General features: G+C 41.2%; 1 protein-coding gene across 5 annotated transcripts; it reads left to right on the plus strand.

Moving 5' to 3' along the window:
• The first annotated feature begins 100 nt into the window (after positions 1–100).
• Positions 101–26155, plus strand: LOC128908462 (dynein axonemal light chain 1-like). Of its 5 annotated transcripts, none has more exons than XM_054198720.1 (9): positions 101–733; positions 3588–3790; positions 10601–10639; positions 13564–13673; positions 14353–14408; positions 17177–17232; positions 18456–18582; positions 18989–19135; positions 21665–26155. In XM_054198720.1, exons 1-9 carry the CDS (start codon positions 172–174, stop codon positions 21709–21711), a joined length of 1347 nt encoding a protein of 448 aa, XP_054054695.1. In that variant the 5' UTR covers positions 101–171; the 3' UTR covers positions 21712–26155. The 5 variants fall into 5 exon arrangements, with proteins under 5 accessions (XP_054054695.1, XP_054054696.1, XP_054054698.1 ...); XM_054198721.1 differs by having other exon boundaries at positions 18992–19135; XM_054198723.1 differs by having other exon boundaries at positions 19043–19135.

Genomic DNA, 26155 nt, shown 5'->3' on the forward strand with positions numbered 1-26155 from the left:
AGGAAGCGGGAAGCGGGAGGTGCCCCGGGGGGCGGTGCCTTCCCCGCCCCGGCCACGCGCTGTCGCCGTAGCAACGCGCGACCCGCTATCGATTGAGGCTGCCTGGCGGGGGCGGTGGCCGCCCTGCCTTATTGCCGTTGGCCCAGCGGCTCTCGCTCACCCGCCGCCGACATGTGGAGAGCGGTCGCTGCTGCCGCCGCCTCGGCCGCGGCGCGAGCCCTGTGCCGCGCCCCGCCGCCGCTCCATCCTTCGCCGCGACGGCAGGCTGTAAGCGTGGCCGTGTCCCCCGCCGCCGGCCTGGCGGATGAGCGGGTAGAGACGCGGGTGGCGGGGCTGAGCCCCGGGCAGCCGGTGACCCTGCGGGCGGTGGCGGCGGATGAGCGCGGCTGCCTCTTCCAGTCGTGTGCGCACTACCGGGCGGACGGCCGCGGCGAGCTGCACTTGGGCACCGACGCCTCGCACGGCGGGGACTACACCGGCGTGGAGCCCATGGGGCTCTTCTGGAGCCTCGCCCCCGCCGGCATGGAGAAGCCGTACCAGCGGCTCGTTCCCCGCAGCACCGGCACCCCGATGAAGGTGGAGATGTTGGTCCACGAGGGCCACAGCCAGCCCGGCGCCATTCCCGGGCCGGTGGTGGCCAAGGCCGAGGTGGAGAGGTGGTTCACAGCCCCCGGCGTACGGAGGATCCGGCTGAAGGAGGGAGGCGTAAGGGGCTCCCTCTTCCTGCCGCCGGGTGAGTGTCCCGGCCGAACACCTGCGCCCTGGGGCCGGCGGGACCCCCGGGCTTCTCTGTCCAGAGCAACGAAAGTCTCTTTCAAAAGAAAAACGTACAAAAGGACATCACCCCTGAAATCCGTATTCCGCAATAGATCCGAACGCCGCCTTGCAGACAGGTGGCGGGTTTTGTGGGTTTTTTTTTTCCTCCCTGAAATCTCATGGCGATTTCAAGGAAAGGCTTGTCGGGACACGGCCCCGCTTGTGCGTGGGGACACTGCCTGGTCCTTACCGGTGGCACCGGGCAGGGCAGGTGCAGACAGGTGGCTCTTGTGAGACAGGCAGGAGCCAAATGAGAACAGAGGTTGAGGAGTTTACCGTGGTGCTGCTCTCAGTTTACGATTTTTCAGTCAGTTTGATGTTTGCACTGGACTACCAGAACCTGTAGCATTCAGAAAACCTGATACGCTTCATCGTGTGAGCCTGTGCTAAATCTCCCAAGGATTTTACCCCGAGTAGGATCGAGTCAAAAAGGTGCTCTTCCTCCCGGTGGAACACATGCCAGTAAGCAGAGCAGTGGAAGAGATTCTAGAAAATAGAGGTATTCCACCTCTGTTACGTGAGAGCCAAAGCTAAGTTAATAATTGAGTTACTTCGGTTGTTCTGTGGTATAAAGGAGGAATAGATTTCTGAGCAAGTTCTACCTGTTCTGCTTGTGGGATGCTTGTGCTTTATGAGGTGTGGTATTCTGATGGACTACTAGTGTTGTTGGAAAATGAAAGCTTTCTCTGGTTATGGTGTTTGTACACTTGAGCCATGATTTAAACTTCTCGTATGTCCCCGAGTGTTGTGCTACTAGAACCGCCCTCCATATTACCTCTAATTTATAATGACTTGGTTCAGCAAATCCTCTAAGTACCACTACATTTATTAGGGATTTAAGTATTTTCAGTGAATGATTTCCAAACCAATAATCTTTTTATCCATTTAGATACAAATCCAAAGTCCACTGAAGAAAAAAAAAAACAGAGATTGAACTTTGAATTTTAGATCAAATGTTTAGTCAGCATTCTGGATTTTCCATCACTGAGACATGGTTGTTTTGATATATCCTGCCTTAGAGGATTAGCTGGATTTCTGCTGAGCTAAGTAGGAATCCAGAGATCTGCAAGATGGAACTGCATTTTTCCCTTTAGAAAGTCTGGCGTTTGTAATAGCATGGAAAAGTCTGGAATCATTGCCTAAATGATACTGACATCTTTCTTGATGGAGGATCCAGTTACAGCATTACTACCGTACCTTTCTTTGCTCCAGGGATGGAAAAATCTTAATATTATTAAGATAGGAATCTTAAACCTGAACTGTTCTTAGTAAAAGTGAGATGACATCAGTGAGCTTACACTGTGATTTTAATAATGAAAGAGATTTCTCAATGCAGGCATAGGAGTTACAGGTATTGGGGGGGTGTTTGGTTGTTTTTAAGCAATACTGAAGTTGTGTAGCCGGCTTTATCCTGCTTTTTAGTGAGCTATGCAGAAACTGTATGCCAGGGCATGTGTAGGTACTCAGGAAGGCAGTCCGGGATCCTTGTGTAAGTTAAAGGTTGTCTTCATGAAAGAGAAATGCATTCATGCTTGACTGTGTTCTGATCACATGTTCTTGCTAGAAAGCTTTCCAGGTAGGGGTGATAAATTAATGTGCGGTTTTTTTCTAGCCATCTAGGCTGACTGTTGTTAACAAAAGGTTACTGTTGATCATGGCATTATGATAAATTTATCCAGACATATTTTCTCTACAGCAGAATATTGAACTTCTATGAAAAATTTCAGAACTGAAAGAACCCAAAAGCATGTTTCAGTCCTTTTCTGACTTCCTAATGCTTTAAGTTAGGAGGTTTCCACCATCTAACATGTCTTGTCCAAAACTTCCTTTTCTCGAGCACCTTGAAATGCCAGAGGTCCTTTTTTTTTTTTTTTTTAATTGCATATAGGTAATGTCAGATCGTTAATGCACTCTTGCACAAGCAGGTACTTTTTCTGCTGAGACAGTTATAGTGAGCTGGATCCGAGTAAGTCAGTGGGAACATCTGGTGGCCAGGGAAAAAAAAAGTAAAAAAAAAAAAAAAAAAAAAAGAAATAGCCAGCCTGGGGTCTTTATAATTCCAAGAGGTAGTATCCTTAGCCTTTTAACCCAAGATCTGCTGGCATGGCATACAGTAATATCACAACACGACTTTGCAAAAGCATGCTCGTTTAAAATTGTAGTGGGACTGACTGTACACCTGTATAGGCATGTTTATCTATATATCAGTCACCACACCGATATAGCTCTCAATTTTACCCTGTTTCTTCACATCTGCAGTAGCAGTTCTGCTGCCAAGTGTTACAGTGCTGATGTTGAGATAGAGCTAGTAAGTCCAGTTGATTTCATGTAGCAATGGGTCTCTCTGATGTGCTTTGCTCAATGCACCTTATTCCAGAGTTTGCGTAAGTTTTGTAGAATTTAATTCTAGGGCTCAGTGCTCTTGCCTTATTAGTAATGAGCTTGCACTTTGCTAAATAAGGTATGACTTCTTTGTGGGAAAAGAGATGATTTAGAGTATGATTATTCTGAGAGTGGGAGGTTAAGACCATTGAAAAAAAAACGTTTAGAAGAGTTTCTTTTTAAAAAACAAGTTTAACTGTTCACATATGTTTACAGGAAGGCAAGGGCCTATTCTTAGGTTCTCTAATCTCTGCTGTGCAAATGGAAAAGTAATGAGTATTAATAGAAAATGTCTTAAGCCTTCTATATTTTGATGTCCACTCTTCACCAGATAGTTTTTAGTGTCCTGTTTGATAACTTGTCCTCTGTACCTCTTCTTTTTAATATAGGGGATGGCCCCTTTCCAGGAGTGATTGACATGTATGGTGATGAAGGAGGTTTGATTGAATTTAGATCCAGTCTCCTGGCTACCCGTGGTTTTGCAGCCCTTTCTCTGCCATATTTTGACTTTGAAGATCTCCCTAAAGTCATGAAAGAATTCAAACTTGAGTACTTCGAGGAGGCAGCTAGATTCCTGCAGCGTCATCCAAAGGTGAGTGTAATGAGAGATCTCTCAGGACAAGGGAGGATTCGGCAGTCATGCCCAAGTGGTGGTGGTGATTTATTATTTTTTTTGAAGTATCAGTTTCTGCTGGGCGGGTTTTCGTCCAATAATGGAAAAAGTGTAGGTCCTGCATAGGAGGCTATGCATATGACTGTGGAGAGTGAGTTTCTTCCAGCACAAGCTGTCTGCTAAATAAAGTGCTGGAATATTCTCCGAACAGGAGCAGTGGTGATAAAGATGGGATTTTTTAAAATGAAAGCAATTAATTTAAGAGAGGATGATACAAAACTGCTCAAAAGGGTTGGACTAGATGATCTTCAGAGGTCCCTTCCAACCCCTACCATTCTGTGATTCTGTAATAGTCAGCAAAGGAATGGATTTGATGACTTAGGATGCTGCTTTCAGTTTTACTTTCCAGGCTAGAAAAGGACAAGACTAAATACTACTTATCTGATCCTTCATTTGTGAGGTTACTTTATTTGCCTGAGACTTACAGAGCAATAGACTATGCTTGAATTTCCTGCTATCTATTTTGGGAAAAAGAGAAAATATTTGCATCAAAATATGCAGTAGGGACTAGGTGAGGTCCAAGTGATGGTAATTCTTGTGCCTGTTTGTGTTATTTTGTGGAGTTTGACAGCTCTAGTGTCTCTGAAAAATAAGACACTAAACAGAGGGAGGAGCTGGGGTTCAGGCTGTAGCTTTCCAACAGGTCACATCAATAATTAACCTTTTCTTTTCTTGTCCTTTTTTTTTTGTGTGTGTGTAATAACACAACTCCAAAGGCATTTAATGGCTAATCCCATTATAATGTATACTTCCTTTATTCCTTTCTTCCTCTCTTCCCCACCCCCTGTCTTATCTGAAGGTGAAGGGACCAGGAGTTGGAGTGATTGGGACTGGGAAAGGGGCAGAATTAGGACTTTCCATGATCACCTTCCTGCCAGAAGTAGTGGCTGCTGTCTCTGTCTCCGGCTGTAGTTCAAACACAGTTGCAGACCTCCATTATGGTGACATGACTCTGCCTGGGCTGCGTTTTGATATGAATAAGGTCAGTGTTTCTGACACTGGTGTTTTTGACACTTTTGAAGCTCTGGATGACCCAACAAATCCTGCTAATTCTCCTTGCACGATCCCCATTGAAAAAGCAGAAGGTCACTTTCTCTTAGTGGTAGGGGAAGATGATCGTATGTGGAAGAGCTCCTTATATGCTGAGCTGGCAATTGGGCGTCTACGCCAGCATGGGAAAGAAAACTTTGAACTCTTGAGTTATCCAGGAGCAGGTCACAGAATTGATCCTCCTTCTACTCCATTTTGTCAGGTAGCTATGGATCGTGTTCTGGGGGTGCCTGTTCTGGGGGGTGGAGAGAGCAAAGCACATGCCCATGCACAGGAACACTCCTGGGGAAAGATTCAGGAGTTTCTGCACTTGCATTTGGGATGAACGCCTAAGCACCTGCAAGCTGTTGCAGAACTGCAGAGGACTGAGCTTGAGCCACCAAAATGACTGGTGAATTGGAGGGACTGACTGAGAAAAGCTTTGAAATATGAAATAACCAAATGACTACTTAGCTACAAGTACAAATCCAAAAAGAAGGGGATGTATTTGGACTAGTCTAACTTATTTCAACTAGGTACACAGAGGAGAAGTGAAACAATGATAAGCAGCCTACATTGTAATACAAATTTGACAACCTGAATTGGTCATGGTGTCAAGAAACAAGTATCTGAAGCGAGCAGTAGGTACTTTCTTGCTTGCAGTATTTATGACTCAGAGAATTTTAACAGCTAGGCTGCATCCTCAGCAATAACAGATTGGATTGCACCTGGGGAATGATGGCAACCCATGGATGATAAACTTTGACATCAAAATGATGAATGATTCTGGCTTTGAGTCTTAAGTTACCTTAGCCCAGAACTCTCAGATTTACAGCCATATACAGTTTGTAAATGTTTTCTATTTACCTGAAGCTGGGGATATCTATTTGTAATGAGACTCATAGACCTAGACCTAAGGTAGTGGTCTTTTGGTGACACAGTCTGTTTCTTTCCAACAAAAATGACCTGTAGAGTGGGAAAATGAAGAGTATTTTTCCTGTCATCCCAAGAGAATGGCAGCACTAGCACTGTCTTGTATTAGGGATGTAACCATCTGTTCCTATAACATCTTGGATTGGCATTTGACACTCAGGGTATTAATATTCTGTTGGATAGGTTAAAGCATGGTTAAATGCAGTTACGCTATGTGTAAGTCTTACTTCTCTCCTCGTTGCTTGTTTTAAACTAATAACACCTGCCATTAAGTTAGGGATTAATTACTTGTGGAACTCTTTAGTAATGATGTCACAGTTGTTCTTGGGGAGGAAGCAAAGTTGAGAGACAGAAAACCTAGCCAGTAGAAGATTAAGACTGACTGTAAAAAGCTGTCACCTTATGGCGATGATTAATTTAGAATCATAATACTTAAACAAACAAACAAACAAACAACCTTCCGTTTAAAAAAAAAAAAAACCATCTCCCTTAAAAAAAAAAAACCCAACCCGAACTCAAATCTAGGATGTCTTTTCCATGACTGCCCGAGACTGGTTTTGGGTTTTTTTCGTCCTAATTAATTTTTGGCTAGTGCCTTATTTTTCCCCACAGTTCAGGTAGAAAGAGACAACTTCTTCCCAAATGAGTTGATCTCTTGAGAGGGTCTTGCTGGAATGGTGCCAGCGCTGAAGGCATGTTTAACAAGGGCCTCTGTCAATACAATTTCTCCTTCCAAGGTCATTTTGTCAGACCAGCTTGAGAGCTGCCCAAAAACCTTCATTTATGGTACTGAATTTTGCTTTGCTCTCAGGGATCTTTTCTCTCCAGTTAACTGTCATTACGCTGCTGCTCAGGTCTCATTAGTTTTCTGCAACTGTTATTACTCATTATTGCTTGATTGAAGTCACATGTTCTCCACATGCCATCACTGCCAATCGAACAATTTATCCGTCCACTCCTTACAAGAGAAACTCCGTCCTGCTCACTCCACACAAAATGTCTTCACGCCTCGTCTCTCTACACTCTCTCTCTGGCTGAAGAGGCCTTTGCAGAGTTGTACCTGATGCTTGAACCTCCACTAGAACTGCCAGCCAGAGAAGTCCAGGACCACAAGCCCGCTGTCATGTGCATGTTGGTGTCACCCATGCTTAGTATCCTGCCTTTTTTCCCCAAACTCACTCCAAGTTGCAACCGTAGGGGAAGGGCTTATCTGAAGGTTTCTGTTTGTTGGGTCTGCCTCATCATGTGCATCTTCAGTAGTGGGAGCTGTGTATCTGCCCAAACCCTGCTTTGTTACCAACAAAGTACCCACACCGGTGTCCCCACACCGCTGTCCTACCTCAGCGTAGCCACTGCCATGCGAGAGTGCAGGCTCGACGTTCGGGAAGTATGTGCTAAGTTGTAAATAAACCAACACCAGGGAGCTTAAAAGTCCTCAGACTTTGTGTCTAAAGCACAAGCCTTTAAAATAGTTCAGCGTTAGTTGTCATTGGATATATGCAATGTGAAAAAGTAAAGCGCTTCCTGCATTAAAAAGCAAGGCTGTGTAAGAATTCGATGTGACACTTTTGTTTCTGAATAACTTCATTTGTTTGGAAAGCCAAATCGTATTTTTTTAAACAAAGAAGGGAGAAAAATAAAAAGAATATAATTGTACTGTAAAGGTCCTTTTGTGAACAGGTGAGTATATTCCCGGACAAAATTATTCAAGAAATGATCTGTTGAAAACCAGCTAACTTTTGCGGTAGTGTTTTGTACTCTTACAGTGCCATGGGGAGACCAAAGATACATCGCAGACACTATGCGGAAAATGTTGCGATTTCCTGAAACGTACATTAAACCGAGTCCCTGATGATGGCCTTAGTCCAAGCTGCCTTATTTACCTTGGTTTGCATTCCTGGGGTGGCAGAATCTGCTCCCGGGGCCTTTCCTCACACTGTTGCTTGGGTGCCGGGGTTGGCTTCACGGGCTAAACCTGAGGGCTTCTGAGGTGTCCCGGGGCCGGGGTGCCGCATCGGACCGAGCTGCCGCTGGGGCGCTGTCTGTAATTCCCAAATTGTTGTAACTTCTGTCACCGTCCGCTTTCAATAAAAGGTGTCAATAAAGCGCTCCTGGGCAGTCGTTACCGTTACGGGGGGGGTCCGCCCGCCCGCCAGGGGGCGCCTGGAGGGGAGGACCGCGGCGCCCCCTCCGCCACGTCCCACAAGGCGTCGCGGGCCGCCCCCGACGCGCCTTCCGGGATGGGGATGGGGCTTTCTGTGTGGCAGCGCCTCTCTGTGACCGGCAGGTGCGGTTGCCGCCGTGCTCGCGCTGCCCCAGCCCGACGTGTCGGCGGCGCCGCGCGTGCGCGGGAGGCGGTCGTGCCATAGCAACCGGAGCGTTAACGGTAGCAACGGCAATGGTAGGTCCCGGCGGGGAGGGCGCTGGGTCTGCAGGCGTGGAGCCCGACCGAGCGGCTGCTGGGGAGGCCGGGGGCTTGGGGAGAGGCTGAGCCGGGGCATCCCCCGGACCTGGCGGCGGCTGGGCGGCGGGGGGTGCACGACGACCGCGGCCTGCTCGGGAATGGGGTGGCGGAAGGGGCCGGGGGAGCGGCGTCTCCTCAGGGCTGCCCCCGAGCGGTCCCCGGGGACCGGCTGTGGCGGTGCCGCCGCCCCGGTGCTGCGTGAGCGGCAGCGCGGAGCCGAGCCCTTCGCGGCCCGGGGCTCCTCAGAGCTGGTCTCTGGCGCCGAGCAGCCCGGGCACGGCATAAGCCGGGCAGAAGGCAGCCCAGTGCTCGGGGCCTTGGCTAAGGCGGGGGAGTTGTGGCCTGTTACTGTGCCTGGGAAAAGGGGGATTTCAGGGACAGATCAAAGTAGTGGGGAGTCTTGGCTGCCATCATATGAAAACCTGAGTTAGTTTGGGTTTTTAAGGCAGCAGTATCTGCGATTACTACAGCGATTAGCCGGGTGTCTGTTGCTGTGCAATTCTGGTGTTTGACCGACAAATAAATGTTTGCAACTGAACACAAAGTGTGGATGTTTTACTTGGAGGGTCTGAGTTTTGTAAATACTCTGTGTCCAACAGCCATGTTTTGTGGGGTAAAAATGTTTCTTTTGCTACAACTTTTATATGTACAGGGATGGGGTTTTTTTTTCTCCTTAAGGTATTATGTTTCTTATTCTTGCAATGTTGATGGTGACTTTTCAGGGTGAAAATTTCAGCTTTTGATCATTTGGTATTTTCAATACTCTAAGCAATATGACTTTTCTTTAATCTAGGACATTGTTCAATATGCAGGTAGAGGAACCCTGAAAATAGGCTTCTCAGAGCGAAGTTTCCCTTAAGTAACCTCCCTTGGCAGAAGATACTATGATTTATCTACATAAATTTCAAGCACGCTTCAAAGAACAAAACAAAATATGTGTTCTCTTCGTAACCCACTGTGCTGATTTTCATATTTCCACCAAATCTGATGTTACAAGGGGAGAGACGGGTCAGCAGAGGTCAGGGAAGAAGCTGCTCCTTGTGCTTACAGGGATCACTAGCTTTAAAGTCCAATCCTGTTTTAGGCGTGAGTTTGAAACAGAAGCAGGCACTGGTTGTATAAACCTGGTTTTGTCTTTCGCATGAGTGACTGAGATCACGTACCTGAATGCCGTAATGATTGGCTACCATAATATGCAGCTGCCTCAACTGTTTTCTTTCACTGTTGGGTCCAGAGCTCCCAGGGGTCTGGAGTAAGGTACCCAACACTAAAGCTCTGTGACAGCGGTGATTGCCTGTAAGATTTTTGGTGGAAGTTGGTTTGTTGCTTTTAACATTTATAGTCGGGGTTTTTTTGATACTTGATTACTTGAAAGGCTGCTTCTATCCCTGTGTGGTAGTGCGACACTGAAGAGCAATAGAGATGCCGAAACTAGAGCCCTCCTGTTTTTGTAGAAAGGAGGCTGTTTTGATCAGGTTTTGTGAAAGATTGGTCTCTGGAACCTTTTTAATCTGAAAGACATCTTGGAAAATGTTTAATGTTTAGGATATATCAGAATTTCTCTATATACTACTGTTTTGGATATCATCGCTGGGTTTTGATAAGACTCTGATGTAAGGCAGTAGATTTGGAGTCAGCGACAACAGAAAGTTGGTCAATGGGTCAATCCTTAAAAACCCTTGTGCAGCAGCTCTCAGATTGTTCCTGACTGAGTAATACATGTTTTCTCATCGCATGATGTGACTTGACATAAAATGATTGGAGAAAACCAAATATAAACAATCCCTATTGCTCTTGATTTTTGGCAAGATGTACCTTATTTTCCTTAATGTATCTTAAGAGGCTGTATCATTCTGTCTACTCACAGACTTGCTTTCAGACAGGAAGTTGCTAATGCACAATAATAGAAAGTGTGGGGGTTTTCAGAGCATTAGACCACGTTTTTCAGTGCAGTAACTTCTTATGTCTTTGAATTGAATTGAATTTCACCATCAAAACTAACAAGCAGTGTCACAAGCCTGTGCTCCACGTGGGGCAGAAAGTAAGATCAGGAAGATAACAACCTCACATAAAGCCAATTGATTGCTTCTGAAAATGCTACCAAGTACCCCAGACAATAAAATTGCAGGACACTGAGGGGTTCCAGCTTCTTAGACTCAGCTGGAGGAAGATAATACAGGCAAGTGGTAGAAGGGGGTAGACAAGCAGGATAGGGAGAGAGAAGGGAGAGGAGATAGGCTTGCAGTGAACAAGACAACTAAAAATTTGCAATGAATATTCATTTAAATTTCTTTCATTTTCAGGCAAAAGCAACAACTATCAGAGAAGCTCTAGCCAAATGGGTAAGTACTAGAACAGTTTCTAGATGCTTTGCAGTCCTCCATAGGATGGGTTTTGACTATATTCAGCTAAATTCATTTTTTAAACTTATTGTAAGAAATATGTTTGTTTGAAGCATCTGCTATAATAAGTTTCACAAAGTAAAAATTTTATTATTACTATTGACGTATAATACATTCTGTTGGACTTTCTGTGTGTTCTTGTTAAATTGATATGGTTGGTAAAGATGAGTCTGTTTTGCTCTCCTGCCTTGTTCTGCTGAATATGTATTGATAGAAGGCCTGAGGCTACAAAGACATTTAAAGATGGGGATGTCTTATGTATTAATTATGCTCTCTTCATTTTACCTGAGTGTAGTCCTTCCCACAGAATAAACAAGTATGACATTCTCACTGTACTGAAGTCAGCAAAGCTTCTACAATTGCCTTTTAACATATTGTCCCTCATATCGTGCAAAGCTTAACTCAGAATGAGTTTCTTACTTGTTTTTCTTCTTAAAGCATTGTGTTAATACAGGCAGTGACTGACCTGGTCTTAGAGCCTTCTAGAAAGCTGTTTGTTGGCAAGGATGTGCATGTAATTTCAAATGATGATATAGGATGCTCTGGGGTCAGGTGCACGGTCAAGTAAAACCGGTGAGAATCTTGCCCCAGTCTCAGAGAATTTTAGGTTAGGGCGTAGATGTGCTGTTCGATACATACGCACTCTCTCACTAACTCTGGGCAGCTGCTAGGGAAAGAGTTTATAAATGTTTTGGTGTAGAAGATCTGGCTGTGAGGCAGTGTGGGCAGGTACAGTTGAAAGCCAGAAGATCTGTAGCATCAGCTGAAGGTACTAGTCTGTAATTGAAGACTACTTCCTTTTTGAATTTCATCAGTATTTAGTACCTTCAGTATTTCAAATTTTTTTTTTTTTTCATTTATGTTGGTATATCCCACAAACTTCACTCCTGGTCTCCTAATAAGAACTAGAATGCAACAGCTTGCAGACATTAGCATTACTAGGGGTGTGAACTGAGTATTAAAAAATTTTCCTCACTCGCTCTTTCTGCCCTGCAAAACCTCAACTGCATGTTTCCTATTAAAGATTTATTTTCCATTTGCTCCTCTGTCACATGTCTCTTAGAGATAATTGACCTGTGTCAGTGAGTTTCCATTAGTGTTAGGCATGAAGTGCTGAATTTGCTTTTCTGATCGTATTATTGGGGGTGGGTCTAAATCTTCCTTTTACTACTCCTAATCTGGGTCCATGTGACTTGTAAAATTGGATCTGGTGTTGTGTTGCATTCTGGATGTTTTTCTTCCCTTTGGCATAAGGGTTTACCTATGCCCTATAGTCAGGGTGACATTAGTTAAATCAAAGCAACTTTAACTTAGCAAATACATAACCTGTTTTTAAAAAAGTATCTGTCCTACCTGTGGTTTCTCTGTGGCTTATTGTGGTCATTCAGCTGACCTTTCTTCCAGAAGTGCGTGACAATCAGGATGAATTTTCTTCCTGCAAGTGCTCACTACTGGCCACAGTCTATGTTGGAAGCTTTTTCCCTTTCACATTTTTAAGAAAAAATGTGGTTTTATTTGTTGGTATAAACCAATAATTATAAACTGAGTATAAATGCAAATAGATACAGTGTTGTTCTTAGAAAAGAAAACAAGTTTCCTATTTATATAGTGACTTAGATTGAACACATTCACCATATTCTAGCAAAGCATCTGAGATGCCTACTTGCTACATCGCTAACTGTAAGTAAAATATTATCACACTGAATTCAGACAGAAACTGGGATATAAGTAAATGCACAAGGTAATGTGCTCTTTTTTTTATTAAATTAAGTTGCCTGAAGTATTTTGGGTACATAAGAGAGAAAATAATGTTTTCAAAACCTGATCTTGTGCTGTTGGATTCTTAAAGACTTCTGGGATGCAATTTATTTCATTATAAAGTAGTCATATAAACCAGGCCAGACCTCAGCTATCTCACTTTTCAGTAGCTGCATAAAAATGGGGGAGAAAACAAGAGTCCTTGTTCTGAAAGTGCAGAGTAGGTTCCTCCTTTGTTAATGGACCTCCAGTCCTACCACTGAACACTGAGTGAATTCACAAAATGCTCCCTTTGTGCTGTCAGGGAGACAGCTGTCAAAACTGGTGGTACTACCTAAATAGATACTTGTTTCAAATGTTTAGTCAATAAATACCATTGCTTCAGAATTTTAAAAGATTTAATAGACTATATTTTTTAATAAACCCAAATGCTGCAGTTATGGTAATTTTTCTAATGCTCTGAATGCTCTGTACTTAATCTCTGTATTATGCTCTGTATTTAATCTAGAAAATTATCAACCTAGTTTGTAAATAGGAAATTGTCTTTTACTGTGTTCTCTAAAGTGTGAAATCTTCCTCCACTCTTTTTTAATGGCTTTTTAGATTCTTAACTCTGAATCTGTTGAGGTTTTCCCCCAAAACACACTTCCTGTGTTCAGTTTGTATTGTGAGTTAGGCGTGAGTTCTGAGTTTTCTGGATGAAGTGGGAAGGAGACTTTTCTGTCAGAGCTTTTAAGAATTGGCTTCTGCTACAGATTGGCCACAGTTGAGGCTCCTATATGTCAGTCTCCACGGAAGTACCTTCATTCAGAATTTTAAAACTCCATCTATTCTCCATTTCTTTATGGCAGAGGATCCCTTAATTAACTTTTTTTAAAAAGCATATGTAATGTATAAGTTCTTTTGATGTCTTGAAAATAAGCTAGCCTTCCCTTCTTTATGCTATGCCAGCAGGAGTCTTGATAAACAGTATTCAAAATGCTTTAACTTTTCAGTAACATCTTTTAGTAGTATATTGAAATTACTTATATAGTATTTACCTTTATAGTAATTTTTAGTAATTGCATGTAGCACTGAGCCTGTTCCTCACCTTCTTTTTTCTTTAGGAAACAAAAAATGGCCAGAAGGCCTCAGAGGCAAAGGAGGTGAAACTGTACGGTCAGGTTCCTCCTGTAGAAATGATGGATGAATCTCTCTCCACGCTTGTTAACTGCGAGTAAGTTCAGTTAAAAACAAATTTGAAACCAAACATTCTCTTCTCTTTATATTAATTTTCAGTTTTTCTGCTGTGCTAATATGTATTTACTATGTTTAAGTGTGGCCTTCAAAGCAGCAGCTTTCTCTTCTTTTTTTCTCAGCTGAACTTCTCTTTCCATACACAGTTCCTCTTTTTAATTCAGAGATCCCTGTCACTTAACTGAGAAGGTGTTAGGGGAGATTCTGTATTGATATTTGTCCCCAGAAAAATTATATACTGTTTATCAGTATATAACTACAGGTCCATTTTGGAGTCTATCAGCTAACTGGCACATTTATGATCCATTCCAAAATTTATGCAAAAAAAAAAAAAGGAGACAAACAGAACTTTCAGAAGGAGATTAGAGCCATTTCAGAAATAAACATCCATTCATTTGATAAGGCTAGGCATAAAAAGATAATCAAGATAGTCCAGCGTGTCACGTAAGTAACTCATGATACTTTCCCAGAAGCTAAATAACGTTGCAGAAGTCTTGATGGTTTGAGGATATTTTGAGTCTGCTTAGACATCCAGTTAGTTCATCATCTAACGAGAGAAGAATAGACAATTATTTCTAATGCAATGGTGTTTGAGCGTGGAACTTTTCTGATCTAGTGATCCCCTGTATACTGTGAATTGTTTATTCTTCCTTTTAAAGGAAACTATCGCTGTCTACAAACCGCATTGAAAGAATCGCCAACTTGAACAGCCTAAGTAAGTGACAAGCTAGCGATCGATTATGTTTGTTTTCAAGTTGCCTGGCTAGGACATACACCATAATTTGTTATATGTGTCTAACTTTATACCTATTCTTATTCTTTTTAATTCCTTCCTCTTAGAAAATTACAAGTGACCTTTAAATTATCAGTCTTACTAGAGAATGCATGTTTACCAATAATGGTGTATTAAAGCATGTATTCCTGTGCACTAGCCTTGGCAGTTGTCTCACTGTGCAGGTTTAAAAAAAAATCCATTAAGAAAGCACCTTTGTAGCTTCCAGTGGGCCTGAGTTGTGATATTCAAAACCTAATCAGTTCTAGAGTGATTTAATGACCAATTTCCATGCTCATGTTGGAGATAGTCTGCAGTTCAGTAATCTGTAATTGTGGTATTGGTTGGTGTGAGGTTGGAGTGTTGTAAATTTTGGATGGAAAAATGCCATTCCACTTTGCAGAGGGTTGGATATACTTGGTTTGATTTTGTTTGTACTTGAAAGGGGCCTGCCATCTGTCTAGAACTGGAACTGAACTTTTATTTCATGGGCAGCTGTCTATGACACCTTGAAACTCATTGGCTTACTGACTTTGGGACAGAAGTCTTAATCATCTGTCCTCAAGACTTTGATTCTGTGGCATGAGGCTGGCAAAGAGCTGCAGGCTTTGAGCTGGAGCTTCCAGGCTTTTCTGTCCTTATCAAATTGCCAGGCAGACAGACAAGGAACCCGGAATCCCATCCTTTCCAACTACACACCAATGGGTCTGTCAAGAAACTTGATGAACTTATTTGTTTTCATAATATACTCAGACTTCAACAAATTTGCAAATACTAATCAGGGAAAAAAATATTCCTGTATTCTTTCCAAATAATACTTGGAATTGTATTTGTATTGTAATATTTCAATTTGAGAAGCTCTATCATCATGAGCAAAAAATAATTAGGCAGTTACATATAAAAGGGAAACCAATGAAATTTCCTAGTGGGATAAAATATTAAAAGTCTCTAAAGCATCTTAAATATTTATATTAACAAAACACAGAATCAAAACACCCAGTCTGTACCAAATATTTGATCCTAAAGCCAGACAAACTAGAACTACGTGGTCTGTCTCTTAAAGGTACAGAATATGAGGAACTGACCATCTCTTATTGGCTCCTGTGAAAGAGGGAGAAAGCAGTGCTTATAGCTATGAAAAACAGCCAGTAATTATTACATATTTGCTTTTGCTTGTTGCAGAGAGGAAGCCAAGAAATCTTTTTAAGCATCTACACTCTTTTCAGATGGAAAAGATTACTATTAATGTATATACCTGATATTGTAGTTACGTCAAGTAGATAATCCTGTGTCACACCCCTGTATCGATACATGTGAGGAAGATGTTTGAGATGACAGCAGCAAGTGTTAGTTTTGTGTTTTAGAGAGTGTAAATGTTCCATGAGGGAGGTCTTTCTTCCTTTAAAATGCGGAATTTTTCAGAATGAGAGTAATAAAAAACACTAACAGCAGTTAGAAACAATTTTAAGGCATGGCTTTTTAAGCAATCTGTCATTTTTGTATTTGTAAGTATCCTTTAATTTCTTACAAATTTCAAAAGCTAGCTCAAACTTATAAGTGTGAGTTACAGGGAGAATAGCTGTCTAGAGCAAAAGGCCATCTCCCAGTGCTCTGCCCTGTGGATGGGGATCCTTAGGGATATTCTGCAGAATATTAGCTCTAGTGGACTTTAGACTTACTGGTTATGAATCTTCATTTTTTGAGCGTGCTCATGTATTAAGCTGTTGTGTTTAAAAAGATAAAGAATTCTCATTGTACCTCAACTTTTTAATGAAAACTAATCTTTCTGTTTGAGAATATTTGCCAGATGTGGCTTTATCAGGTGTGGTTTCAGCCCTGCATTTCCTGAGGCAGAACATACAACTATCTATTCTAGATCAGCCTTGAATCTTCATCCGTAGCAATCTCTAGCCACTACACGTGCTGTCTGTGGAGTATCTGTTGCTATTTGGCTGCAACTTTTATTGGTCTTGCCATTAATTATTGTACCACGTATTTTCAATCATTGTGCATACAAGAGCAAAACAAGATAATTAAGTATTTAATCATTAATGCACTTAGGAAGAAGGGTTAAAACATTCATGAAAGGTATAGATCCAAAGTTAACTCAGCTATGTGCCGCAGCTCAGTTTGCTTATTTACACATGCAAGAAAGCTTGTGTGAAAAATTAAAATGAGTTATATAAAAAGACTGATATTTTGTCATAGCTTTGAGTTTCACTAATATGACACTGAACCCCAGCAAGAACAACTCGCTTGGAGAGTTTTGTCTGGGCGCTAGACTAAGTTGAAATGTCTCTCATCAGACTTCTGTAAGGCAGCTTTATATGCTGCCTCTATTATAGAAATCAAATCTGCTGCCTTAAAATAAGATTGGAACAACTTTTGCCTGGAGAAGAAGGGGTGTGAACTATGTAAGATCAAAACTAGCAAGTTAGCAGTTAGAGTTCAGGTGCAAGGTGAAATAATCATTTTTATTCAATATTTATCTGGACTGAATTTTAAGCAGGTAAACTGCACAAGTAGCTTTGTATTCATGAGCGTGTTTCTGAGCTGTCCACTGCATCCATTCCCGATTATCTGTGTAGGTCAGGAAGTTTTATTTCTGTTATTGAATATTTCTGTTATTGTTATCTATATGACTTACAGCATCTTCTTATATTTAAAAAAAACCCATTTATTAACAATAAACTTTCTTTTATCTATTACAGAAAATTTGAAGATTCTGTCTTTGGGAAGAAATAACATAAAGAACTTGAATGGATTGGTATGTGCCTCAGTGTCAATTCTTCACTAACAAAATGGAGTGCTGTCTAGAACGAGGGATAATTCCCCTGTGTTCATAAAAGTCTGCTGAATTTACGTTGTTGCCTAAGCATTTATTTTCTGCTTTCACTATGATTTGTTCATATTGTTTCTATTTTATCAGATAATCTTTCTCTCTTTTTTTTTTGTTTAAACACTCTTCATGTTCGGAGATTCTTCAGGGCTAATTTACTACATAAACGCATTTTACAAAGAAGGATTTTGTTGTCTTTGACAAAGACGAGCAGAACTGTTATTTGAAAATGGCTGTCTGTCTATAAAACCCTTTAAATTCCACTGGCTTTACATGAAAATAATTCCTACAGACTTTTTGCAGGAGGAATTTTCTACCTGAAGATACTTAAGCTATGCTTCTTTACTACATATATTGGCAGTCCTATGAACACACACTTCATGGGAGTCTGTCCTTTTTATGTTAACTGGCACCCACAGCAATATGGCTTTAGGGGAGAAGATGGTGGCAGGACTAAGTATACCAGGTAGGGGAAAATTGTTGAGGAAAAAAATTCGATCAGTTTTGTTACATTTAAATTAAGGGCAGAAGAACTTTTTTTCAGTCGACATTTTTTTAATGAATATAGAAATTCTTTTCTTCCTGAAGAGATATTGTATGTTTCTCCTGCAGAATGTTTCTCTTCAAAGCTATTCCCCACCTTCAGAGATGCCATATCTCTTATGTGTGAAATGCAGAGTCAATGTGTAATGGCTGGTTTAAAAAAAACCTCTCTTTTGAGAGAATTATGAAAGCAACTTCTGGCCAACAGGTACAAACATACGTGCACCTGAAATGAATCATTCCCTTATATTGTATAAAACCCCCTCTAAAGTAGTTGTTGAATTGCATTCACTTCATGTATACTTGCAGTGACAAGCAGCCAAAGTTGTCTCCCCTGCCCCTATGCCTTAAGAACAACTACTCCAGTCAGCTATTCCTTATCTTATTCTAATGCTGTGCTTTCTGTCCTACTAAATATATTTCAGATCATTTGCTCTTAATTCCCATGAGTATTTGTCATGCATAATTAGGGACCTGCTTAAAAGCAAATGAGGACCAATATACCTTAGTATTTTCTCGCATGAGGTGACCTGTAGGGGGTGAAGAGAGTATCTGAAAAAAAAGTAAGATATACTTCTGCTTACCTGAGTAGTCCTGTCATTTTCCAGGAGGCAGTTGCAGATACTTTAGAGGAGCTGTGGATCTCATACAACTTCATTGAGAAACTGAGGGGTATCCGTGTAATGAAGAAGCTGAAGGTTCTTTATATGTCAAATAATTTGGTGAAAGACTGGGGTAAGCCACACCTCTCTATTCTGTAGCTTCTCCTGTAGTATGGTGAATGCATGAATTAAGTTACCAAGTAAAAAATAGTTCTGTATGTTACAGGGCTTTAAGTCTCACTGATAAGCCTGCAGATGTGTGCTGAATCCCTAAATATCCACTCATGCAAGAGAGTAAAAATAGAATATTGAATTTAACTCCTAAGTCTAAAGGAGTTTATTCTTTGAATCATCTTTATTGGACTTCTGTTAAAATGTATACCTGTTCTTTAACCTGATACCAGTTCAAGCCCAAGCAATCCCTATCCTGTTGTATCCCATGCTATTTATGTTTGCACTGAGTTTGAAAGGAAGGTTTGGTGCAGAGGTTCTTTCCGTGTTCCACAATCTGGTTGGTGTTTTCACCTTTGTGGTTGCAGCAGAGTTTGTGAGACTGGCAGAGCTGCCATTGCTAGAGGATCTGGTGTTTACAGGGAATCCACTACAAGAGAAATACACCTCTGATCAGAAGAACAGTTGGATTGAAGAAGCAACCAAACGGGTACCCAAGCTGAAAAAGCTGGATGGTGAGTTTGGGGCATGAGGCAGTTGGTGTGAGTGAACAGCTTGATATAAAGACAACCACAGAGAAATTCAGCATAGCCTCAGAAGTTCATGTGTGCGCCCATGTAATATTCCTCCCTCCTGTCTTTGGAGTTCTTCAGAAGCGGGCTAACTTCTAGCAGCTGAATTTTGCAGCCTTGGCTGCAGGATCTTCTGGAAGTGTTTGATGGATTTTGGAGTATTAAGTAGTCTTGCAGCCCACTGTTGGGCTTTACTCTTGAAGTTAAGCAGTCAAATAGTTTTTAGCACATAACTAATAGGTAACTGGAACATACTGGTCTGAAATTCTCTTGTGGACTTCACATGTTGACTTGTGTAACTATATAGCTAAGTGTTTAGAATTAAATAAGTTAACAAGGCTTTCATCTGCCATGTTGAATTACAACAAGTTTTCCCAGCAAATTTGATTTACAGTTTTCCTCAACCAAAAAGGGTGACATGGGTGAATGGGGACGGACAGGGTTATGTTCTGTTTTGCTTATGGTACAGGGGCAAGTTTTCAAAATTTCATGCAAGTTTCCTAAATGCCTGAACATCTCCCTCTTGTCACCGTACTAAGCCTCAGTTTATAAACTGTCCTCTCCTTTTTATCACTGACATGAAAATATATTAAACTGTGTTCTACTTTTAAAAGCGAGATAATTTTTAAATCTATTTTTAAAGATGTTAATTTCTGCTCATGGAGATGTTAGCTGTTTGCTGTTAGCTGCTGTTTACTAAAGCAATGAAGAGGCGAGCAGGACGGGTAACAGTAATAAAGAGTCAGAGTAGCAGCAGGGAAGGTACGAGCGTAGGGTTGGCGCCAAGAGGACAGCATCAGTACAGGGAGCAATGGATGGGAAATCAAAGCAAGATCAACTGAAGTACTAAGAATTATTGGTAAGTGGAGGCCTGGTCATAAAAGCGTACTGCTATGAAGGACGGCCTGCAGTAGTCCATTTGCTGTTGTAGTAGAAAACATTTTAAGAGTGAAACAATAAACGGAATAGGGCAAGTATCTGTATGGGCAAAGAGTAACCTTGTTACTATAAGGTTAGACCCTTAGTTTTTTAAGCATTCCTGCAGCCAGGAGCAATGGGCAGCTCGGAATTAGGCAGGTACATTTCCTGTGCAATGTAGAAAGATAGGATGATATTTAAGAACGGAAACCACAAAAACTAGAATGTTGAGCAAAAGAGAAGTCAGAAATGCTGTGACTGGCTGTAAGGTTCTTGCTGTTACACTGTCCCAGGATCCTGTTATGCCTGTGTACTGTATGTGAGATGATTAATATGGGGACCTCAAAATTATTGAAATAGTTGAAGATGTGCTGGACAAAAAAATAGGCACTGAAGGTCTTTTTCAGCAGGTAGGTGTCTCCTTTCGGCAAATTCCTGTGCCAGGAACCCTGCTCAGCAGTTAGGTCCCTAAAGCACAACAGAAATCAGGCTCTGGTGGTTTTTATTTTCTGTTTTCTACCAGTGAAAAAAGAAATGCAGCACCCCAATCTTACAGTCAGCACAGGGCTCTCACCACAAAACCTCACCATAGTTCAAGTTTCTGCCTCAAGCTGAGCAAAGCATCAGTATGACCCAGTTCCCATTACCTAGGTGACAGCGCAGGTGAATGAACATATACCTTCAGGCCCCTGCTGTTCTTGTACTAGTTATTTGGGCATGTATTTGATTGTGCTATTTCAGCATGCTCTGAGCTTACCTGTACTATTGGGTTTTGCTACTGTGGGGAAAATTTATAACTTGATAAATCTTTTTGGGGGCTACTAGCATTTCAGCTTATTTTAAATTCATGAACACATCACTATGAGGTGGCATGAACCCTGCAGGATGCCACAAGCTGAGGTGCCCTTGCTCAATATGCCTGTTAAAAAGTGTTTTGTTTTTTCGAACGTACCCAAGGGGTAGGTATAGACTATGATGCTACTGTGCAATGCAGCTTTATTTCATGACATCCAAGTTAGCCCTCAGAGACGTGACCACATTGCTTCTTGGATCCACATTAATATAATTTGTATTTTGTAGTCTGGACATCCTAGTTGGGTATCATTGAAGAGGGATCCCGTACTAACTTGGTCACTTATGTTATGGTAATGGCAACACAAAGTAGGGGCCCAACAAGAGAAAGGCAATGTGCTAGTTGGTTGGTTGTTGAACTAACATGGTGCATCTCCCAGTGCCCAAGTTAGACCGATCCTTGCAGGTCCTGCTTTAGTACCTTTTTTATTCCCTGTTACCCAAGAAGTTGGAAAAAAACCCCATCCAATAGAAGATCTCATCAGTTGAAGGCTTTTCAAGTTAAGAGCAGTTGAGGTATGTAGAAGTTCATGTCAGTTAGAAGCAGTGTCCGGAAATACAACTCTTTCCTTTTTCTGCCAGTCCAACACTTGCCGACAGTCCAGATTAGCTTTCAGGTATATCAGCATTAACTATGTCTTTCTCTGCATAATCTATTTGTAAATCTTTGCAGAATTTTTTACCTCTCTTTTTTTCTCTTAGGTATTCCAGTTATTAAAAAAGAAGATGAAGAAGAAGGAGCAAACTGATGACACTTTCTTGTTGGGTATTTAAGTAACTCCAGATAACTCGGCATATAGAACTTTTATATAAATGTTTGTTTTGAAGAAGATCTTTGGGCAATTTTTAAAAGATGAGCTTATCTCCACAGTCTCTCACCCAAAGAGTTAGTTACCAAAATTCGGGCACACCAATTTTGTCACGCTTATGACACCTTCTTCAGAGACCAGTGGAACTAAGTTTATCAGCTAGCAAGAGGTCTTTGCCTAATCTAATGCATAGCTATTTTTCATCCCTGATTAGTGGTGTTTGTTGTTCACTCTTGGGTTATAATAGAACCATTGTGGCGTGTCAGGTGCAGCTGGCCAACATTATCGTTGGAAACACTGAGGCCGAAAGAACAGCGTTGTGGTTTAGAGACACATTACAGGCTTTGTTGTGTTTAATTTTGTCATGGGAATGCCTCAGTATTTTAAGTATGCGAGTTTGCCTTTTCATCCCCTTGCTGTTATGCCAAACAGGCCCAGTAGTTGTGGACCTACGCACAAAAAAGGGATTGGTCCAATGATCGCTTCTTACTGGCCTTAAGTTTTGACTTGGGCTTCTCGCATTGGAACTCAACTGCATTGCTTAGAAGGCCACGTATAACTTAATATATTTATTTATTTTAAAGAGGCAATGGGAATTCTTTGCATGGTTTCAGTGAGACTAAAATATCTGCTAGCTTTTTTTTTGTTTTTTTGTCTCTTAATAAGAAATTATTTTAGATTGGAATATGTGGTCTATTAGCCTACAGCTGGTTCCTAGTTTTGGTTTGTGTCACTACTGGACATAATCCTTCTCAGCTCTGAATTTTTCCTATAACTAAGTAGGCTTATACTAATACAGAAACAAACAGTGAACAAAGGACCTGGGTTTGAGGACAGAAAATTTTGGTTTTGGAGATACTAATTTTTTATGAAAGCACAGATGTTAAGCAGTGAGAGGAAGCGTATGTAGTTAGTGGGGAAGGTGAGATGAGATGGAAAGTGAGCATTAGAAAAAAGTATAAAGACATACTAAATGTGCTATAAACGTTCTTTACTAAAAGTATAGTTTTAGTAAAGCCCCCTTATATGACAGATAACTATTTTTAGTGAAAAGCTTTAAACAGTGATGAAGACATACCTGATTGCACTGCTGGATGCCAAGAGTGGGGTTTTTTTCATCTTCTCTTTAGAGAATAGATCACTCCGTCTTGGTTTTGGGTTGTTTTTTTAAAAGCTTTTCTTCTGATTCATGGTACCATCTTCATTTAAATTAAAATGGCGACAAGTGTACCTGCTGGTTCCAGACCAGGCATAGAAGGGATGGAGGCAGACCACCACTCAATTATTTTGTTTGTGACAGTGTGGCAGGAGTTGAAATCTTGAAGTCATGGTCAGAGATAAAGAGGTAGAATTGGCCCAGGTTTTGTACTTGCTCGTTAGCGCATTGACCTCTCTTCAGAGAGCTGGTGTATGCAGTGATTCTATTGAGAACTGCTGGAAAAAGGTGAGAAGAGACCCGAGAACCAGCAGATGACTCAGGTTGCACTAGAAATAGACTCATCTAGAAAAATCTTCAAGCAAGAGAGCACTTTTAATACCCCCCTTTGGCTATCTTTTGTATACAGTAATTTTGTAGCATGACCAAACTGTTAAATTTAGGCCTATGTTTATAATGTTGTTCTTGTTTAAAAACTTGAAACTCGTCTAAAAAAACAAAAATAATATAACATTGTTTTATACAAACATCTTTGGATGTGTAATGAAATATTGTTCTCATTTTGTTCTCATAAACTTTCCTGGCTGCTCAGGGAGCAATGTATTTATAGTATGTAAATGCTGTTCCCTATTGCCTCTATATCTTACAATAGAAAATAACTTAGACTTTAAAAATCCTGGTACATTGTGATTGTTGTCATCTGATACATAAATATTTTTCAATCTTTTAAGACATTGGTTGTCAGACTTTCTTCTTAGGTCCTCAGAGAAAAGTCTACTACTGCTATATGGGGAAAAAATTCATATAAGTTAAATAGCTAGTCTTTCTTCGGTACAAAATTACTAACTCACTTTCAATTTAAGTTCTGTTAAAGCAATATACCATCAACTCCATTAAACCAGGACAAGAGAAGGTTAACTGATTAATATACTATAGCCGTCAATAGACAGTGTCACTGAAATGTAATTCCAAAGCCCATATATAAAGGAAAAGCTTTCTACCCCACAGTCCATAGCAGTTGGCCTCAATGACAGGAATAGCATCCTGCAGTGATGGCTGGAATGCTATTCGAAAAACATGTAGGGAATCACTGCAGAATTCTGCACACTACCGCTAACTCAAAGCTTACTAATCACTAAAATGCTTTAATAAGGTCTCTTTCAGTAGTTGAAATAACTTCCAGAAGGCTGGGCTTGGGTCCACCAATTAAAAAAAAAGGATGAAAACCGGAATGCCCAAAACTTGTGACTTTTTTGATCATCAAAAGTTTGTTTGCAGAGCTTCACAGTTTTAGTGCAAAGTAGCTAACCTTTGGCACTTTTGCCAGTTGGCTTTGACAGGGAGGCAAACAGATTATTTAAAGCCTTAAACAAACTCGTGGGCTGCTGTCTGAAGTGGAAGCGTCAGTGTTTCCTCTCTCTTTTGCCCACCAAGTGAAATACCACTTAATTCTCCAAATGCCGTTGCTGATCAACAGCCGCATCCACAGCAGTAAATTAAAGCAAGGGCTTCTGCACTGAGCTGAAAAGAAAAAAAAAAAAAAAAAGAGCATTTCAATGTCTTGGGCTGAGTCTTTCTCCTGCCAGCTTTGTCAAGAATATTGAAATTAAAATTTGTCATCATAAATTAACAACTAAAAAGAAAACAGTTGTGCCACCTTGGATTCTAACTGAGATCTAGCAGGAGGCCAGTCAGACACCGATACACAGGTCTACCATCTGCTTTAAAAGCTACCAGTGTTTCACCACGTAAAGACTTCACGCCTGTAGGTGAGAGAAACAGTAGCCTAGTTAACTAAAAACAGTTAACTCCCAAAACAGGAGGAACCTTTGTTTTGAAGATGGACGGAAGCATATTAATATTTAAAATCCACAGCAAGCGATCCATCTGAGGGAATGAGATTAGCGCTGTTTAACAAAATACGTTTAAAACCCCCCTTAGATTCAGGTAACAGGCAAGTGCCTCTCAGACAGTATTCACCAAAATGTTTTTTAAACTCTACCATTGAAAAATAGGATGCAATATGATTTACACCTGGAGACATTGTTTCTACAACCAGCAGCTTCAACTACTAAACAGCAGTGATGTTAACTCTTCCCAGCAGCTGTGGATTTCCCTGTCTCTACTTTCTGTCCCAGCTACAGCCATCCAGGAATTCAGATTTGACACAGGCCCCTCAGCTACCAGGTTACTCCATGCTGCCTTTGCTCTGCCCGCTCTCTTTGTAGTTGTTTCAGGTAGGGTCAGAATCCAGCTGGCCTTATTTACAGCACAGAAGCAAACCTAGAACTACTCCCCGCGAATTTCTAACACACTATCAAGGTTGTTACTGGTGTTCGAGGACGGTGCTTGGCTTGGAGTGGGACACACACACAGAATCGACGTTTCTCTAACGCAACTGCAGTGGCAGCTGCCATGTTTTCTTGGATATAAGACATAAAACACAGCGCAAGCTGGTGTCTTCAGGAAGTAGTTTACATTGAGAAACAGCCTGGAGGATTGTTATGGAAAGCAGAGAGGTGGGTATGAAGAGAGCACGGATTAGCTCAAAGGAATCACAACCGCTTCCTTTGCACGAACGCACCAGAGTCACGATCACCCCGAACCCCCGGCCACTCCCTCATACCGTCAAAAAACTCAGCTATGAAACTATTTTTTAAACCTCATTTAATAAAAGGTTTTTTTAGATATATAGAGGATATTAAGTAAATAAGTTACATAGTACATTACAATCACATCAGCAAGATTTCCTTTAGTGTATTAATATTTTATAAAAAAGCACACAAAAAATAAATTCAGTCCAGTCTATCACAACTGTACAGCAACAGGTAAATATATTTATATATGTACATTTTTAACGTGTAACAGTCTTTTAAAAGGTGCCCTAGGCAGCAAACACACAAAAGGAAGTGTCTGCTCACTTGTTAAAATAAAAGTAATATACTTTATTATAAAGCATTTATACAGTAATTACAAAGGCTGACTGCTCCTGTACAGTACACCAAAGCTTCGACTACAAATGTAAAAACAGAACATAAAAAGAATGAACACAAAAAAGTTTATATCAAATCTGAACTACAAGGGGAAAAATACACGTGGAGAAGCTGCAGGAAACTGGTTTTTAAAATATACATTTCTATAAAAATATATGCTGTCTTCTAATCTGGAGAAGTTAAGGGTTTTTTTCAGGCTCAGCCGTCAGTGGAATCCTAGTCTGGGAAAGAAGAG

This window comes from Rissa tridactyla, chromosome 4 (genome assembly GCF_028500815.1).
Source record: "Rissa tridactyla isolate bRisTri1 chromosome 4, bRisTri1.patW.cur.20221130, whole genome shotgun sequence".
NCBI lineage: Eukaryota > Metazoa > Chordata > Aves > Charadriiformes > Laridae > Rissa > Rissa tridactyla.